Here is a 19,215-nt window from a genome sequence, read left to right on the forward strand (position 1 = left end):
ATATTCTATACTAGTGATTACAGTTTTAAAAATGTAATAAGTTTGTATTACATATTACTGTTTCAAAAATGTAGCTGAGTTACACTACTTTGAGTTACTTTTGGCAAAATGTAAACTGAAAACTCCTTCGCTTTCTCCATTCTCTTGTGTTTTGTAAATGCAGATCTTACACACCAACCTCCAACTTGATTTGGTGCTGCATTTTGAGGGAAGTTTGGCATTTTTTTGTTCATACATTTAAATGCACTTGTAACTCGAGTTACTTGTAGTAATGAGTAATAGTATAGTATAGTATAGTAATTGTCGTAGAGTAATGACTAATATATTACCATATTTTGTAATAGTAATATGTTATATTCCTTAGTTACTGAAAAAAGTAATAAATATATTTTACTTTTGTAATCCCCAACACTGGTACAGGTGTAACAGGCCACATTAACCCCCCAGATTAAGGGTATAAAAAAGGGTATAAAATAGCCTAGGCTAGACTATCCCCCTCTGGGCCAGTCTATACCTGTCTAACATTTCACAATCTGAACAGATGTTCAGATGTTATTGTTATGTTCTCAAAGTGGTTATTGTTATTGGTATGCTCTCACTAAATAACCATTAAGGAGAAGAAAGAAAAATGCATGACGTTTTCAGAAATACTTTCAGAGAGACTTTTGAAATGTGAACATTGGTAATAACATAATATAGGCCTAGCTATTAATATTGCATCACATGTCAACTTTGTATGCCTTGAATTACCATAATAACTATAAGCCATTGAAAGTGCAAATCCTCCGTTTGATGATACTTAACATTCGTTTCACGCGTTGTTGTTTTTTCTTTTATTGACAGCGCTAGCTAGTGATCTTCCCTCGATGAATGGAGCTAACTGTCTCAAGTGTAAGTTAAATGCAATTTTAAAATTCTAAATTTTAAAATATAAGAACTACTTAGCAAAAACAGCTATGTGCTATTTAAAACAATCAGGTGACATTTGTGATAAGGCCCAGTGAAAGTGTCTTGCCCAAAGACATAACAACAGCCTGGAGCATGGATTTTAACTGACAACCTCCGGCTAAAGGACAGCCCACTCTATCACCCTAAACTACTGACTGACTAACTGTTATCATTGGGGGTATAATCTGGCCTGGGGGGGTAGGAAATAGCCTGGGCTATAATATACCCCGGGGTATAAAATAGCCTAGGCCAGAACATACCCGGGGTACATAAATGGCCTTGGCCTCTTTAACCCCGAGTATAGTCCAAAACAGGGGTATACCCTGGCCTGTTACAAGGCATGGCTTTTAATTTCAACATCATATTTATTACAATATCTTATTTTATTAGTGCCTTTCATTATCTTATACAAAACTAAGAAATGATGGTTTAGAAAATTTGACCAGGTCACAATTATTTGATGTTATGAAATTGCTCAAGCACACTGACAATTGTACATGTACATCATTGTAAACAATTAACAATAAACATGTAAGCCTACTGAAGCGAATTCAATACAATGTAACATATTTTACGCTACGAGCAAGACTTTTTGTTTCATAAAAAAAAAGATTCATCTATATCCATCAATCGTTATTTGCTAAGCACTTTTCACACAGTGAGTCTCAAAGCACTGACAAACATTATTTAATTGCAATTTTAAAATGTGTAATTTTAGGAACCCTAGAATCCAAAAACTTACACATTGAGAGTGTATAGGGTTGTTTTCTGTCACATATTTAAGGCTGTGGGTCATTCAAGGTCAGCCTCACATATTGCGCTTATCAGGAACAAACGGAGGGAGGGGCTGGGCCAAAAAAATTTGACTCTGCAGAGCTTAATGTCAGCACCTCTCTTTCCCTCTGTCAGACTTTTATTCCAGCAAATAAAAAGAGCATTCTATTCTTCATCTATTCTATATTTACATTATTATAATTGTTAGTTATATTTCTCCTCTGTTTAGTATTTGCTATCCTGTTCCAGCCATTTGCACTATATGGTATGTCCACCCTCATCTGCTGCTAACACTTAATACACCTACAAATCTGTGAATACAATACTGCTGTTGTTCTATGTCAAACTATTGTTGTCTTATCATATTTTACTTTTTAAAAATATTTACTTATTTTAATCTTCTTTATGCATGCCCTTATAGCCTTATAGCTTTATAGTTTTCATAGCTTTATCTAAATTCTGTGTTATATGTTTTATGTTGCATGAGTGTACCGAGAAAAATGCCTAGTTTGTGAACCTGATTCTATTTTAATCACATTTAACTTTTTTTTTTTTAAAGTAGCTACAACAACATTGCTTTGTTAGACTTTAATTTCCCTTTTGAAACTTTTGAAACTCCATAAAGTGTTTCTTACATGCACGGTCAGTGTTTAATTTTGTTCAGAGTGAATGTTTGTGAATGTGAATGAGTGATTTTCACGTTAAGTTGTTGAAGGAGGTGCAGTCCCAGGATTGTCATCAACGTTTTGATGAGAAAGATAAGAAAGCTGTTAAGGAAGGCACGCATTAGAATATACCTTAAGTTGACTCAATACGAAATACTGTGCAGAACAGATCACTACCAGATCAAGCCCATTCTTCAGTTTAGGGTCACACTCGATGTGATGGTGCAGGACTTCTGCCACATGCTCAATACTGTGAAAAAAACACAGTATTAGCATGAACATTCATTCAAACCTCCCGACTATAGGAGTAGGACTGCAAGATTAAAAATAGCTTTTGAGATAGTCACAAGTAGCACATCGCACAAGTTACACACAAAATATCCTTCTATCATAAAGAGTTTTATAATGTGTAACATGAAAACTTTGTAGTTAAGGCCATGCATGTGATTCCCTCAAAAGCAAATGACTTATCAATTTATTGATTGATTGATTATTGGACCTTTGTTTAACCAGGAAAATCAAACAGAAGTTTGAGCATGTCTTTTCAGGGGAGTCCTGGCTCCAGAGGGAAACCTCTTGTACTTTTGTGGAATTATTGTAATAAATCAAGATCAGAACCTAATCCCGGCGCACAGTTCAGACCTATTATAGTGTACTAAGTTATTACAAACACTAATACAAATAACAGACAAACCTCTTCATTTCTTCTACAAACTGTTCTTTCACCAATATCTTCAAGCTGTTAATGACTTGATCATCTTTGCTCTGGAGAGCTTTCACCATCTCAAAATCATGAGATTTTATAAGATAGAGGTGTCCCTTCGCATCATCTCCTATTAAACTCACAAAAGAATTAATAAAGAAAACAAGTCAAGAGCAAATCGTACTTAACATACTAAATCGTGTGTTACCTGCTTCATTTAGAGCCGCTAAATATTCATAAAAGATTTTATCCAGAACCGTGCTGCCATGAACTGCAGTTTCAGAAATATCTATGTCGGCCTGTTCGTCATCACCCTGTTTAAGAGTGGGAGAACCTAAAAAAGAGATGGTATAATGGTAAACACAATGTTTTATGATAAAATAAACAAATCTTTGCAAAACAGTTTACTTTTAATATCTGTGCTTGGACATGGAGATTTCTCATCTTTCTCTCTTTTGATCAATTGCGCAGCAGCTGATATCTAATAACAAGCGGAGAAAAAAAAGAGAAAAACTTTCACAATTTGATCTATTTAAAGTTATTTTACATTTATTTACAGAGCATTACCAAACAGCATACAGCTGCAAGTGCGTCGTCGTAGTCACAGATTGAGTTTTCATGTGGTGGCTAACAATACAAAAAAGATTATAATTATGACAAGCCAAAACAGAACTATCTTAAGAAACAGGCATAATGAGATTGTATAAATAGCAGCTTTTCTGTAATAGTTGTGAACCCTGTGAACATTGGTAATCACCTTGATATGCTCCATCCGCTGCACATGAGAGATTATGCTCAAAACACAGAAAAGAACAAAATTAAAAACACAACACATAATTTCAATCAAGATGTGGATGTAAAAGGTTTAATGCATGCATCTTACCTCTCCTCCTGAAGCTGATCCTTGTTGGACACCGTCTGCCCACACAGGCTCAGGTAGTAGGTTTTAAGGAGACAAAGTGTGTCCTGAAAGCGCTCCACTTCAACCTACCACAACATAGAGCATTCATATTATTATACGCTTCCATACAAAGACAAATACAAATCACCACAGAGATAATGTAGTCAGCTCAGGTGGGGGTTAAGAAGTTAAAGTAGCCAAGTGTTGAGTAATTTAAAATCCACCTGTAAAAGTGTTACGTGGTGTTGTTGCAGGACAGCTGTGCAGGTCTCGAGCCGCCCGTCCTCTTTCACAGCAGCCATCTTCTGCTCACTTTCCTCCCTACGTTTATCGCTGATGTCCCACAGTTCTTCAAGTAAATCCTGTTCCCAAAAAAGCAGTTTGATTACAAAAAAAAAGTTGTGTTTTTACTGCAACGGGACGTCTCACATCTATTCTTTGCTGCAGTTTGGCCTCGTCTCTCCTCGCATCACGATGAATTCCGTCAAAGTCTTTCTGCCACTGTGAAATCAAGTCAGGCTTTGGGTCTGTACGGTTCAAATACATTTTAAACTCCTCTCTGCAAAGACATACATAAACATTAAGCGGAAAAATCGCAATGACGTCCTTAACTATTATTGTACCTGTAATTGAAGAAGTGCAGCTCAATTGCGGTGCGTTGTAACCGTAGATCTTGCAGAACCGCCTTCACTTTATTCATATATGTTTCACTGACTGTGTCCCAATGGAGACAGAGAGATGCTGCAACGTCCTGATCATGAGAGAATTTTGATCATGTGAATCATTTGATCATTTGATCTTGTGCATGTGAATCCATTTGCTAAATGCTATAAAACAGGAAATAGGTCTCACCAGAGGAAGTGGCTCATCCACAAAAGGAAGACAGTTGTTGAGAGACGACTCCAAAGGCCCTTGAGATCACACAAGACATATGTTATTTGTCATATTTTGCTCTACGATCTCTCTAGAGCTCTATGTGGGTACTAGACTTGCTCAGGGTCCATGGTCCTTGCTGTAGAGTGGACTCCACTGTTTTGAACAGCTCTGTCTCATCGACATCTGCATTCACACGGACCAAAATGTTCTGCTTTTTACCAAACCATTCTTCCAGTTCTGGCCATGTATCCTCGAATGCTGCAATTCTATGGATAATGAGTTAAACATTAGGAAAAGGAAATGTTGAAAGTCTAAAAACACATAATTCGGTTACCTGCTTGAGATAACCGTCAGAATATTTTGATCTAGCAGGAAGAAAAGTTAAAATGTAAATATTATTTTTGAACACAGATTTACGTAAAACAAATAAAAATCTGCCATTGCTCAAGCATACCGGTCTGGCTCGCTGCTCGTGATGCAACACATTCATCTTGAATGTCTAAAAACAAAGCTAAGTCCAAAGCCGGAGCTGAGGCCTTTGGTGGATCTGTAAGGTGTGTGTCATAGTCACTAACGTCAACCACTTCTTCAACAGCTCCTCCAAGAGCTCTCTCAAGCAAATGTGCCTGGGTAATGTCTACTGGAAACCCATCCAGGATCCAGCCAGAGTTAGCTGGAAGTTGTCTTCCATTTGAATATAAAAGGGAAACATTTTTTAGATGTTATTAGTTAGTAGTTTGGTTTCACTGAAGGAGCTTACCTGATTTTCTCTGTTACAACATCCACAAGCAGCTCATTAGGGACTACTTTGCCTTCTCCTGTCATTTTGTTTACAGCTTCCCCAAGCAAAGCCCACTTAGTCAACAGGAAACAAAGCACACATAAACAATCAAGTCATCTTTTAAGAGGGGCTCTGTTGGTAAAGCGGTAGAATGCAGACTGTCGTGTTCTTGAGCACTTTACCGCCTTGCTTATGTGAATGTAATGTGAGATTGAGTGAATGGTGGTGGTTGTTTCGAGGGCAGCTGTGGCTACCACCACCGTGTATGGAGAAAATGAATAATGCAATATAAAGCACTATGTAAAACAGATGTATTATAATTTTCCAAAATATGTTTAAATCCTCACCTTAGTGTTTGTAATTTCCTCTGTAGGATCTTTACCTAAACAAAATAAAGCAATACACAAACACCTTTTTAGCATACTCTATATTCAATCTAACATTCTGCGTCTTGAATTACAAAATATGCCCCTACCATCATCAGTGGAGGGATTGTTGGCAGTATCTTGCTGTTCTGAGCCCTGTTTAAATGTAGATGTTATGGTCAATGTGACAGTGCTACAAAACATTGAAGCTCCACCTCACCTCCACAATACGGTGATATGCATTCAGCACCTCTTCAACCAATTTGTCAGGGGACAAAACATAGACACCATGGGCTGGTGACGAAAATTATGATTTTTAAATAAATGTTTTCCCTGCAAGTTATTTCCATCAAAATGACTGTTTACTTTGTGCAATCTTATCCAAACAGGTTGACTTCCCTGAGCAGGACTTTCCCAGGACACAAGCCTTGAGGCTGAAGGGAGGAAATGATTTTACAGTAGGGGGATGGACAGTGTTCCTCAGCCGCACAATCACATGGTCAAAAATGCTGCTGTTTGTTGGTGCTTTCTCAATCTTTTGTGTTTCAGGCCACGCCCACTCACCAACCATATTCTGAAAAATAAAGACAGTAAGCAATAAGACACAGACTGGACTCTAAAGACTTTACGTTTATCCAAGAAAGCTACAAACAATTCACACCTTGTATTCTTGATAGTCGTGTTTGTTAAGTATGTCTTGCTTCAAAAGTCCCATAGGATCAAGCCCATTGTTTTCCTCAAGAGTGGTCTCATAAAGAGGCAGGCCACAGAACAATAACTCCTTCCACTCTTTCATCTGCTTCCTAGGAATAAGACTGAACAAAATATTGAAAAAAAATGAAAAAGAATAAAAATCACTTCATCACCATTAAAAAAGAAAAAGAAAAAAAATCATTTTGGAGAAATATAATGGAATAGCACTATTGTTTTTCACTTGGCAACATGTAGATGGAATGTATTTGTGTCTTATTCTGATCTTTATTTTGATTAACTTAATGAATGTTAATATAACAACCTAAAATTAGTTGTATTGTTCCTTTTAGCCATGAATATATGATTCCAAACAGCTGACCTATCTTTCAAATTCTCAAAATGGCATCTATAACAGAAAAAGTCTCTTTATCTTTATTATTAAATACCTTCCAGTGAGTTTAAGGTAATCCCCAGCCTTGGTGGACAAATCCACAATTTGTCCCATGATCTCCTTGCAGCTGTTGAAGTGTTTCATGTATCTGAGCTGTTTTCGCTCAGCTGTAAACGTTTTACATAAGTCCAGCTCCTGCTGGATCTCCGCTGCATTGGCCAACCTCTCCTGTCGGGCCATTGCCTGTGTTGGAACAGACTAGACTCAAATTAAATCATAGTATGTACTGATACAAAAAAAAATATGTAATCTCGTAGCAGGAATCCATAACAAGCTAAAAAGCAAAAAAAAAACATGATACCGCCTCTCTCTCTAGGGCTTCTTGAAAGTATTTCTCTCTCCTCTTCTGAATCTGCTGCTGTCGAATCAGGTTGTTTGTCATGAGCACTTCCCTCTCTGAATGGACCTGAAGGAGCTGTGCCACCAGTCGCTCTTCACTCTTTGTCTGTCGGGTCAAACGCTTTACAAGTGAATCCTCAAACTGTGTGTCCTGGATCAAAACACAGCCACCATCAGCGACCAAGTGACAAAATCCAATTAGACGTATTTGACTCTTGGAAGAAATGCTAGATACAGTACATAAGGGCCTTACCTGCTCGGCTTTTCGGGCTTTGGCTTGCTCCACCAGAAAGTGGGCTACTCTCCTGTCCCTCTGTTTCTGAGTGTCTGCGTCCATCTTCAGTCTCAGCCTGATCTGCTGAATGTACTCGGAGTTGAAGCGCTGCATTGACTCAGCTTCAGTCTTTGTACTATGAGCATGAAGAAGTGGACACAAAGCACGTTTGAAATCACACAACACACACACATTGCTCTTGCTTTGGCAACACTTTTTTGCATTTGCACTGATGTGTTATTAACCTATGTTATTTATTATTATAACATGAATTTGTTTTAAAATGCAACTAAAAATATATATTATGTTTAAATATCATCACACCTTTGGGTAGAAGCTATTAGACTCCTGGGGTTTGCTTCAAACTGATGTATTTCATTTTGGAGGGTCTGACAGTGAAACAAAACAATACAAATATATTACATTACATATAATAATAATAATAATAATAATAATAATAATAATAATAATAATAATAATAATAATAATAATAATAATAATAATAATGATGATGATAATGATAATGATAATGATAATGATAATGATAATGATAATGATAATGATAATGATAATGATAATAATACTAGTAATGCATTAAGTTTGTCTAGTTTTTATGCCTATGCCTCTTTCTCTCTGCGCCGTTGTTGGTCTTGTTGTTTTTGTAGAGCCTCAGCTTCTCGAAAAGTAGCTGTCTGATACACAAAGACAACAATTATCACTACAAGCACCATACAACAGTCAACAGTAAATATCCAATGGCAAAGAATACTATTGCTATTACCGCATTGAATTGTCTCATCTTATCTTTCCCTGGAGGCGTTTTCTTTTGTTGAGCAGAATGGGCCTCCATAGATTTGCTGTCTTGATGATCTTCATCCAGGACGAGTCGACTCTTATCACAAAGCGTTGTGTTTGCGCTGAGCCCAAATCCTCTGTGCAGCCTCTAAACAGAAACATGCTCGAGCAGTGAGTTCTGTTCTTACTTCTTTTAATATTCAATTGCCTAAAAAATAACAGTAGTACAACCTCAGAGTATAGATCTTGCTCTTTCATGCGTGTGTGGTTAGAGGTATTATTTGAGAGCATGTCCGCAACTGTCCCTCCAATATTCCCTTTCTTTTTCTTTTCCAATGCAACATAAAGCTCATAAATGAGATGTGAGGCAACACCGTGCTTCTCCTGCATCAACCCCTGGGTTGTGATCCCATCAAACGAGATCCCAAGCAACTCCAAAGTCGGCTTAAGGCGGTTGAAGTTGTTCACCTTTGACGATTTTTTGCTACGATACAAAAAAAGAGACACAAAGCCATATAAACAACAGAGACGTGAAACTGAATCCATGCACACATACAAACTACTTATTAACTTACTCATCATTAACTAACAAAGAGAAGTCAGTTAGCAGGTGATATCTATGTAGAATCTCTCCAATGAGGTATCCATTTGAGAAATTTCTGTCAAACGCTTGTGGCTCTGTAAAAAACAACAACAACAACAACAGTATCTGTGTCACTGTCAGTGATTAACCTGGCAGCTATACCCATCATTGACTGGCTCTTCCTCATAAAATGTCATATTTTCATAGAAACCTTTTATATAAATTTAAAACATCAACAGAATGAAAATTTGCAAAACATTCTTGCCTTTATTCTTGCCCTAATAAAGTATTATTTCCCCAACCACATTAACCTGCAGATCTTCTTACCTGGCTGGCATATAGTACCAATAAGTTAACTTATTTCACCTTCAGTTACAAATAGACACTGCCTCTACACCGGTCAGGTTCATAACGATTGCAATTTCTATAGACTATTCCTTACCTGCTTACTTTTCAGGAGCTACAGTAAATGTAGGCTATACAGCAATTAATAGAAATTCCAATACATGCATGCAGTATTATGCCATGAAAGTTTAGTTCAGTAATTGAGATTGCATATGGCGTTAGTGACAAAAAATAACTAACTAACTTACTAAAACTAGCTGTACGGTGTCTTATCTCAGTTTAAAGGGAGTGCTTTACCAATAACTTGGGAGAGACGCAGCTCCTTATTCATCCACCGGCACAATATGTAGGTCATATTTTTTTCCTTTCTTTTTTTAAAAACAAAAATTAAAAAAAAAATGCAACTTTGCTCGCGCTGAACAACCTGAGTGAACTGGAGCGAAGGGAGAGAAAACGAAGCGCGTTGCCATGGTCACAGGAAGGTTGCCAGGTCGGTGGAAAGTTAGCTTACCGAAGTTAGCCACTTTATCCACAGATATCTGAAGTTTGCCAGGCAGGTTTTTATTTTTATTTTTTTCATTTTCCACAGTCTGTTTAATGAGCTCCATGAAGCCAAACGGACAAATACATCGATCATACAAAGAACATAAAGTACAAAACGGTTCCCGCCTACTTTGAGGAAACTAAGTTAGGCTACTTTTTATTTTTTTAAACAAGATTCATCCATTTCACAGCACATTTAAAACTCCAAATGTTGAGCAGAGCACAGGAGAGACCTTGGGCAAACTGTGGCAAAGTGCATTTTGCAACTTCATTACGGCCGGCCACTTCGTATGAGTAGTTCACAAGTCTGAAAGGAATTACCCTTTTTTGGGGAAATTGAACATATAGGACCCTCAGCTGCTTAGGTTCAGGAAGGGGGGGGGGAAACTGCCATAAAATCTCTCAAGCCCGTTTCGAGTGTCTTTCCTCAAATGGTTTATCTATGAAAAACGGTTTATCTATGAAAAAGCAAATGGTTTATCTATGAAAAAGCATGTAGTTTGGCAGGCCAGGCAACATGTTTGCAATACAGCCAGCCAAGTGGTGCTCTCTTGAATCAGGGAGTTGTTTACTCGTGTGAGGCTCATCCGTCACGGTATGATCCGCTCTGCCCCCTATTGTCCCTGTAGCTGCCGCCACCAGAAGAGTAACCTCCTCCACCACTACCACTCCTGTATCCGCCACCGCTGCCGCCAATAAAGCTCCTTTCGCCGTAGCTCCTGTCACCACCATAGCTGCTCTTGGTAGCCTGTGAAGGAAGGAGTCCTCCAAGTGTCGAAGTAAAATTGGGAACGTAAAGTAGGCTAAGTTACGGACGCCATTTTTTTTTTCCTAGGATGGGAAGGGGCTTTTTGCATACATTTTTTTGTGTTTAAGGTTAGGGTTAGGTTTCGGTTACGTGTAGTTTGGATCAGTTTAAACTAGGGGTTGTTCTCAAATGTGGCCTTTCCCATCCTAGGAAAAAAATGTCGCGGCCCGGACCTGACTGAATGGAGGCCCCAACTTAATTTGTGGAAATAGGGATCCTCTACTCCTATGGCTTGTGTTAAATGTGATTAAGACTAAATACAGCAATAAATAAATAATAATAATAATAATAAAAAACTCCTACCAGACCTCTAATGCAAGAAGAAGAAAAAAACTTATGCCTAAACTGTCACTCTCAACCAGTACTTGTTATTATGAAAACAGACGTACACATTTTAATTATGCATGAAAACATTTATTGATTAAATACGTGTGTTGTTTTCTTCTGTTGCAATTTATCTGTACTTCTCAGACAGAGCGAGAGCCAGTGCAGCCATGAACTTGTCAACAGCCATGTGGACCTCAGGGGAGAATTCCTCAGGGAAGAGAATGGCCAAAACCACCATCATGCAGTGGGCCAGGAGCTACAAAGAACATGCACGTGATGTGAGTAATATAGAGAAGATATGGTTCTGATTCTACTCAAGATGGTATGAGAGGGTTACCTTGAAGTTGGCAGGGTCGACACGCAGGGTGAAGGCATGCAGCTCACTGAGAGAAAAAAGTCCAGCTTTCAAGTCATCGATTTGTGTCACAGCATCACCCACTGCTCTCATGATCGTGATGCCATGCTTCACCACCGGAGCGGAGTTGGGGCTGACATCACTCCAGTGAGAGAAGTAAGTCTTGGTTTGAGGGTATGTCACAATGAGCCTGGTAAAACATCAGACATAATTTAGACAACCTACATCCCACACAAAGCAATACAGTCATTTATATTAAGTTCCTTTTACCTGCCCAATGCTTCTCTTCCAATGACGTCGGTTTGGCCTTTGATTTTGGCCCAGAATTCTTTGACCGTCTTCTTGTCCTTAGGGCTGAGGGTCGTCATGTTGAATATCTGCAGTTCTTGTTTGCTATGCACCCAGTAGGGACTTTTATGGAGGACAGAGTAGACCCACCCACTATCTGAACTGATGTGATAAGCAACCCTTGACAATGACGTCAACAATACTCATGGTCCAATTAAAAGGACAAGACTTTGTAACACTTTGTATATATTTAACGAACATAGGAAATAAATAGAAAATAAATAGTGTTTTATGAAAAATATATCTTTATTTGGTAGATGAAATAATCAAATGATTAACAGCATCGTATATAATCAAATATAACAAATGAATTATTATCGCCACCAGCCATTTTATCAGCTGGAATCCTTCCAATGTAATATTTTCTCTAACTTAATGCTAACATATGCTTTAGGGTGCATTATCTTGTCGGTATAACCTCTAGATAATAATATTGTCTTGTCTTTTCATTCAAAGAGCTGACATGTTCAATGTGTGGGCATAACTTTTTTTAACAGGGTCCTCTTTCCAGTTGACCGCCCTGCCCAAAGCAAGGGGGCACTGTGTGCCCTTTTGTCTCCCTCAATCTAAAATTACGGTATTGCTACTGCCTTTATGTTTATTTGTTTTTTTATTTTTTTTCCCAGGGGTCTTAGTTGTAGGATTTTTGGAATGCGTTAATGTGCCCTCTCGGTATCTGACAATTTTTTTTTTTTTTTGACAATGCTGAGCTCTCTGCGCTTAATTTTGGTTGACATTATACAGAGAAAAATTCATATGAATTTGTATCACACTACACTGCGTTCCAAATTATTATGCAAATGACATTTTCCTGAGATTTTCTAAATTGTCAACTCAAATGAGAGTCAGCATAATTTTCAAGTCTTTAACTGGTAGAGGATCATTTAAATGTAAAAATCTCCCAGTGATAACAGTATTTTTTCCAAAAATAAATATAGTCAAAACCTCAAAATCTACTGTTCCAAATTATTATGAAACTCATCGTTTCAACATATTTTAAAGCTTGTAATTAACTGAAAATGGTCATTTGTTTAATCTGCAGCATGAGGAGGTCATATTTACTGAAATCAAAAGCTATTTCAATCAAAAACATCTTAACAGATCAAGTTATATTTTAACATAGGATACAAGTTGTATACAAGTTTAAGATTATTATTATGATTTTTATTATGATTATTATTATCACTATAGTAGTAGTGTGACAGTGAAAATTTTGCGTGCGCCCCGTGGACTATAAAAGGGTTCAGCTTCCTTACTCCGCCCCACCCACCTCTGACCCCTCTACGACTAGGCGCACTGTCGCTGTTTGTAAAAGCGTCAAGCTCAGCGATGTCATAGTGTTGCGAGTATCGGGTGAGTAGGGCTAGTATCTTGTGAACATTCACTGATTTGCGTGTGGCTAATGCGGGTTTGTTTATAGCTTCCGGGTGGCTTAGCGCGAGGGCTTGTGTTAGTACGGGGAACACAAGGGGCGCGCCATGACCTTGGTATGTCGCTAAATCTACCTGGTTACTATTACTATCCTTAAAATGTACAAACTGCAGTTGTTTACAATTAGTCTGTTTATTTAGGCTCCTGCTGGCAGTGGGCCTCCTCTTTGTTTTTATGTCGTCCTCCACTCTCCATGTGTACCTGTGATTCTACTCTCTCCTGGGCAGCCCTGCTGCGGTCATACAGGGAACGGACAGCCCTTTGCAAAGGGCCCCGGACCCCATACTCCCGGAGCAACCCCCACAGGGCACCACGAGGGACACGGTTGAACGCTTTCTCCAGATCCACAAAACACATGTGGACTGGTTGGGCGAACTCCCACGAACCAAGCACCCGATGAAGTGCAGTGATAAAATGTCCCAAACATTCAGATTTGTTACACAAGGCCAGATTATTCCCACACAAATTAAATGGAGGAAAATTCAAAACCTTATTGTCTCTTGTCCAGCGTTTGAGTAATCACGCATTTTACATTTTTAAAGAGGGGGTATTCTGCTTTTTTTCAATCACATAGCACCAGTCTATAGCACACTACAATGATGACCAAACCTTCTGTTGGTCTGTAAATGCAGTAAATTGAATAACTGCCTTGTATAAAATTGCTCTCTCAAAATGGCTGTAGCGAATGACTTGAAATAGGCCTCTGTCTCTTTAAGAACCTCTGACCCTTTCCGACACGCCCCCTCCAGACAGTAGGTGTGTTTGAGATGAGCCAGACGGACGCAGTTTTGACAGCCGACTGCAGACGCACGGTGTATGCCGGTTAGATTTCTGTCCGACTTGCTCCAGACAGGCTCTGATGTCACGGGCACGTGGGGCACGGAAAGATCGTGAGACCCCAACGAGAGCAGCCGACTTGATCAGCCGCTGCATCTCTCCAGAGGCAACTGCAGCGGCTCCACGGCCGCGTGCATGATGGGAAAACACCCACCTGTCTGCGGCTCACGCTCAGGTGATTGGATACGAGTCTGCTGTGATCAGAAACGTGCTCCTCGCCCCCTCCTCTCTCCTCTTTAGATCTGAACAAATAAACTATGACTGAAACTATTAAAGTTATGTATCGCCCCTAAAATAGAGCTCATGTTTGATGCTTTACAGAACAAACTAATGATTTAAAAGGACGTGTTTTATCTCACAAACTTGAACAAACAAACGAATGGGAAAGTTTTCTCTGATGAAGAATGATGTCTCTGGAGTGAAGGAAACAGAGCAGGAGGTGAATGACTTTTATTTAGGATAAACTTTAAATTAACGCGATATCTGAACGAGACGCTGCGTGATCTGAGGCCACTCTCGTTGTTCTCTGCATGTGGAGGGTCGGATTGGCTTCAGACTTTTTTTCTCCGCCCCCGTTGCGCCGGCTACTCTCGCCGATCATCCAGGCGAGCCGCAACGGCATCTTAAACACACCTAACGTCTGTGGCATCAGTGGGGAGGGGGTTCTGGGGGTTGGTTACTCGGCTGGTGACGAAAGCTCGGAGGCGTCTCCAGGAGGTGGGGGCGTTCCTAGGAGGACTCAGGCAAACCTATCCCTAAAATGGCTGCCATCAGAGTTTTTATAGATTACTCAAAAATACGTGAATGTGCCAAGGCAACACTTCAGGCATGTTTTCAATGAGGGAATGACATGATAACATGATGGAAAGCTTGAAAAAGTCGATTTTGCATAATACCCCCCCTTTAAGGCACATAAGTAACAAATACAAAAGTGAAACCCAATATTCAAAATAGACCAAATAGACATAGAAAAATCACCAAAAGCACAAACACACACAAAAAAACATTACAACATTACATTCATCATAAAATAATTTATCAATTATCTAAACAAAACCAAACGAACAAAAAACAACAAAAAGGACAAAGACCAAGACAAAAAGCAGGTGCCAGGGATTAAGGAATTGTAAGGTGTTGTGTTCATATGAGCAAACCGTTTAATCGGGTGCAAAAGGGAAATGAATTCTTCTGACAGTCTCAAATAAAGGCTTCCATGTTTTAGAAAAATTTGTCAAGGGAGTCTTTCACAATAAAACAAATCTTTTCTAATTTAATAAAATACAGTACATCCCGTAGCCAATGAATATAAGATGGAGGTGTTGGGCTTTTCCATTTTGCTAATATAGCCCAACGTGCCAGAAGAGTCATGAAAGCCAGTGAGGATTTCTGAGAAGCTGAGAGAGGTACTCGAGAAGGTGTATTACCGAATAAGACAGCAAGTGGATTTGGGTGAACTGTCCTACCAACTTTCAAAAACTTTATCCCAATAATTTGACAGTTGCGGAGTTGGATGTTGGCATTGTCGCATAACGGTGAAACGTTTGGGTACATTTAGCTAAATGTGATTTGGTGTATTATTTTCGATGTAGAAATTTGCACTGGATAAGACTATGTTTAGCGCATGTCGAAGATTTATGCACTAGCAATAAAATTTGCGACCAGAGCTCCTCTGATATGACCTCCCCCAAATCCTCCTCCCAGTGGACTTGAATTGTATCCGTGGCTTGTGGACTAACAGAGGTAATCTGATTATAAGTAATAGAGATGGCACCCTTGAGAGTAGGGATAGGTTGCAAAAATATATCAAGAGATGAATTTCCTGGAGCATTTGGGAATGTTGGAAACATACTATGAACAAAACTACGTACCTGCAATAAAAAAAAGCCCTCGTCGTCGAAATTGGGAGCATAGATATTAACCAAGGCTATGGGAACATTATGAATAGTACCAGTAACAATAAGATATCTACCATTGGAGTCAGAGATTGTTTGCACATATACAAAAGGGACAGATTTACGTACCAATATTGCCACCCCTCGAGACCTTCTGTTAAATGACGAATGATAAATATGACTTATCCAATTCTTTTTTAATTTCATATGATCAAAATTTTTAAGATGTGTCTCTTGCAGATAAATAATGTGAGCCCCCAATTGTTGAATATGGTGTAGTACCTTACTGCGTTTTAAAGGATTGTTGAGCCCTTTGCAGTTAAACGTGGTAAACGTGGTAGAGAATAAATTCCGCTAGACACCTGCAAAAAGAAGCACACACAAAATGGAAAAAAAAACACTCAAAAAAGTCGCAGAAGCATCTCCCCAGACGAGATGTGCGAAAACCCTACCCCCACAAAAATACAAATAAAGCCTAACTAAGGCAGGGAGAGCAGTCACTAAAAAACCTACTCTCCTACAGAATGTGGACAATACAGGAAATATTACCTGCACCACCAACTTCAAATAAATTGGAACATGTTTGAACATTAAATATAATTAAAAAAAACAAGACAGGAAAATAGACTAAAAAGTGATTTAGATGTATTAAAAAAAGGATGGGGAAAAAAAATTGAACTGCAAAAATTAAAATGTGAAATGTGTAAAAACATACACATGAGCATCCAGATATTATACACCAGCAATAACAAAAAATAATAAAAACAAAGAAAAGATGAAGATAGATCCGGTTTAGCATCCAAACGTAGCAAATTCTGTAGAAAGCCGCTCGGCCTTCGACAAATAATATGGATTAAGTGGTGCTCAGAAATAAGTTTAGAAAATATAGTTTATGACAGTATTTAAACAATCTATATGGCCCCGTAGCTCCTCTGGCACCAAAGAGTGTCCCTGGCCATAGTATAATATAAACTGCATGGTTGACTAATACATGTTTCAACAAATGTGTACTATAAAACCTGACATATATACCACATAAAAGCAAGAGTTGAAGAATGAGAAAGTCTGTTCATTGCGTTTGCATGCTTATCTTTATTGCAGTTTTAAGAGCCACAGGTGTTTATCTGTACTTCTCAGACAGAGCCAGAGAAAGAGCAGCCATGAACTTGTCCATAGACATGTGGACCTCAGGGCTGAACTCATCCGGGAATCTTCCGGACAGAACCACCATCAAGCAGTGGGCCAGGAGCTGAACAAATAAGCAATGTAATCAGACAACAAAGCATAAACACAGTTCAAGTAATATGAAAGGAGCTTACCTTGAAGTTAGCAGGGTCCACACGCAGAGTGAAGGCGTGCAGCTCGCTAAGAGGCAGAAGACCTCCCTTCAGGTCATCGATTTGTCCCACAGCCTCATCCACAGCTCTCATGATAGTCTGGCCGTGCTTCATCAGTAGAGGAGAAGTGGGGCTGACATCATTCCAGTGAGCAAAGTAGGTCTTGGTCTGGGGGTATACCGCGACCAACCTGGCAACAAATCAGTTATTGTCAGGTTCTGTGGCTGTCACTCAGTTGTATAAAGATCCATTTGATATTTACCTGGACAGAGCATCTCTGCCGACATCATCAGCAACTGGAGAGGCCACTTTCCAGAACTCCCTGACCCTGGCCTTGTCTTTGGCTGTGAGGCTCGTCATCTCGATTGTCTGCAGATGTTGTTGCAGCTGGCGACGCAAAGGGTTTTTATACTCACACTTTGGACACACCCAAGAGGCCCCATCAGTGAGATCAGATAACTATGAGGCTTCATCATTTGACAATCCTATATGACCAAACCCTGAAGGGGGGGGCACAAGATGATTTTTTTGAGACACTATATATATTTCTTACATTTCTGACATTTATTTTGATACATTTGATTGAATACTGCATATGTTAGTGAAATGAAGCCAAATATCAAAATACAGTATCCAAACGTACAACATTGAACCAGATTTTAAATGTTTAGGACCTTAAATTATTATAAATGCTAATCACATTTTACAGAAGGGGGTCCCGAGTTGTTTCTTGAGCAATTTTGGGGGTCATAGCCTGAACCTGTAACTGTCTTAACCAGATGATAATAATAATAATAATAGTGGTTATTTAATATCAAAATAAAACATTTCTCAATAACAATGCAGCAATGAGATAAAAATACTGTTTTTAGATACAATAGAAAACTACAGGATGAATGACAGTTATTTTAAAGGACAAATAGTTCTTGCTCATACATTGTTATAATTCTTGTTATTGCATGTTATAATTCAACAATCTTTCAACAACAGAGGCAAACCCTTATCTTAACCATTATTTGGGTGGACAACTTTTCACAAAACAAGGATACGCCCTCTATGTGCGTGTCATGCACTTCACAGATGCAGTGTCAGCGTGATAAGTCACATATTCAGACCAAGACTTAATCGTTTATTTTAGTTTTAATCAGTGTATTTATTTACAAAACAGCAAGTAGTGTAAAATGTCTTTTGAGTTAACATTGTGTTGGAAAAAAAAAAAAAACAGATTAGGTCTTCTTCAAAATGTTTTATTCTTTCTTGTGTGACAGACTTTATCCAGGGTTGGATTGCAGAGGCAGCAGTTTTAGCAGAGATGCTAAAGACTTCCCTATCCACACACTTCCCCCAGCTCTTCCAGGAGAATCCCGAGGTGTTCCCAGTCCAGCCGAGAGATGTAGTCCCTGTAGCGTGTCCTAGGTCTTCCCCGGGTCCTCCTCCCAATAGGACATGCCCGCGTGCGCCCAAATATGTGAGAGCAGGCACGTAGACTGACAGGTAAATTGGTAAATTGAGAGCCTTATTATCAGTTTACAATCACTCATAGGCTGGTCATAACTACTGATACTTTGCAATGTGTAATAATAATCACAGGTGTAGCAGGCCAAATTAACCCCTGCCTGATAAGAGGCAGGTAAAGTGTTGCCCAGGCCAGATCTTTCCGGGATAAACCGCCTTAAGCTTTCATTCTAAATGTAACTTAGTCATTCCAAACCAAATGGAAAATCAAATAACTCAACTACATAGCTTTCCTAATGCATTTGTAACAAAGGCAATTATTGTCTGTCATCTTTTGTCTGTCTCAAATTGAGAGGATTCGCTGATGTAGATGCTCCCATAGATTTCTA

The 19,215-nt window shown here is 38.9% G+C and overlaps 4 protein-coding genes across 4 annotated transcripts; all 4 read right to left on the reverse strand.

The window, feature by feature from the left end:
• Positions 1-2,352: 2,352 nt before the first annotated feature.
• On the reverse strand, positions 2,353-3,904 carry LOC306969006 (uncharacterized protein). Its single transcript, XM_079564613.1, has 7 exons — positions 3,848-3,904; positions 3,658-3,717; positions 3,499-3,571; positions 3,299-3,424; positions 3,082-3,220; positions 2,565-2,637; positions 2,353-2,489 (listed from the first exon to the last, which is right to left on the reverse strand). The coding sequence occupies exons 1-7, from the start codon at positions 3,860-3,862 to the stop codon at positions 2,424-2,426; spliced, it is 552 nt and encodes a 183-aa protein (XP_079420739.1). The 5' UTR covers positions 3,863-3,904; the 3' UTR covers positions 2,353-2,423.
• Positions 3,905-3,948: 44 nt separating this feature from the next.
• LOC306969208 (sperm flagellar protein 2-like) lies at positions 3,949-9,966 on the reverse strand. The gene is made up of 22 exons (XM_079564808.1): positions 9,791-9,966; positions 9,141-9,243; positions 8,797-9,049; positions 8,552-8,713; positions 8,394-8,462; positions 8,095-8,159; positions 7,750-7,906; positions 7,459-7,647; positions 7,153-7,340; positions 6,675-6,828; positions 6,380-6,587; positions 6,234-6,307; positions 6,124-6,169; positions 5,996-6,030; positions 5,628-5,722; positions 5,322-5,551; positions 5,202-5,232; positions 4,844-5,133; positions 4,615-4,742; positions 4,421-4,550; positions 4,216-4,353; positions 3,949-4,077 (listed from the first exon to the last, which is right to left on the reverse strand). The coding sequence occupies exons 1-18, from the start codon at positions 9,846-9,848 to the stop codon at positions 4,956-4,958; spliced, it is 2,295 nt and encodes a 764-aa protein (XP_079420934.1). The 5' UTR covers positions 9,849-9,966; the 3' UTR covers positions 3,949-4,077; positions 4,216-4,353; positions 4,421-4,550; positions 4,615-4,742; positions 4,844-4,955.
• A 1,270-nt stretch (positions 9,967-11,236) lies between these two features.
• Positions 11,237-11,943, reverse strand: LOC306969018 (hemoglobin subunit alpha-1-like). Its single transcript, XM_079564628.1, has 3 exons — positions 11,797-11,943; positions 11,509-11,716; positions 11,237-11,427 (listed from the first exon to the last, which is right to left on the reverse strand). Exons 1-3 carry the CDS (start codon positions 11,892-11,894, stop codon positions 11,299-11,301), a joined length of 435 nt encoding a protein of 144 aa, XP_079420754.1. The 5' UTR covers positions 11,895-11,943; the 3' UTR covers positions 11,237-11,298.
• A 5,171-nt stretch (positions 11,944-17,114) lies between these two features.
• LOC306969019 (hemoglobin embryonic subunit alpha-like) lies at positions 17,115-17,755 on the reverse strand. Its single transcript, XM_079564629.1, has 3 exons — positions 17,634-17,755; positions 17,354-17,561; positions 17,115-17,283 (listed from the first exon to the last, which is right to left on the reverse strand). Exons 1-3 carry the CDS (start codon positions 17,729-17,731, stop codon positions 17,155-17,157), a joined length of 435 nt encoding a protein of 144 aa, XP_079420755.1. The 5' UTR covers positions 17,732-17,755; the 3' UTR covers positions 17,115-17,154.
• Positions 17,756-19,215: the final 1,460 nt, after the last annotated feature.

The sequence above is a fragment of the Gobius niger genome, assembly GCF_951799975.1.
Source record: "Gobius niger genome assembly, chromosome: 10".
Lineage (NCBI taxonomy): Eukaryota > Metazoa > Chordata > Actinopteri > Gobiiformes > Gobiidae > Gobius > Gobius niger.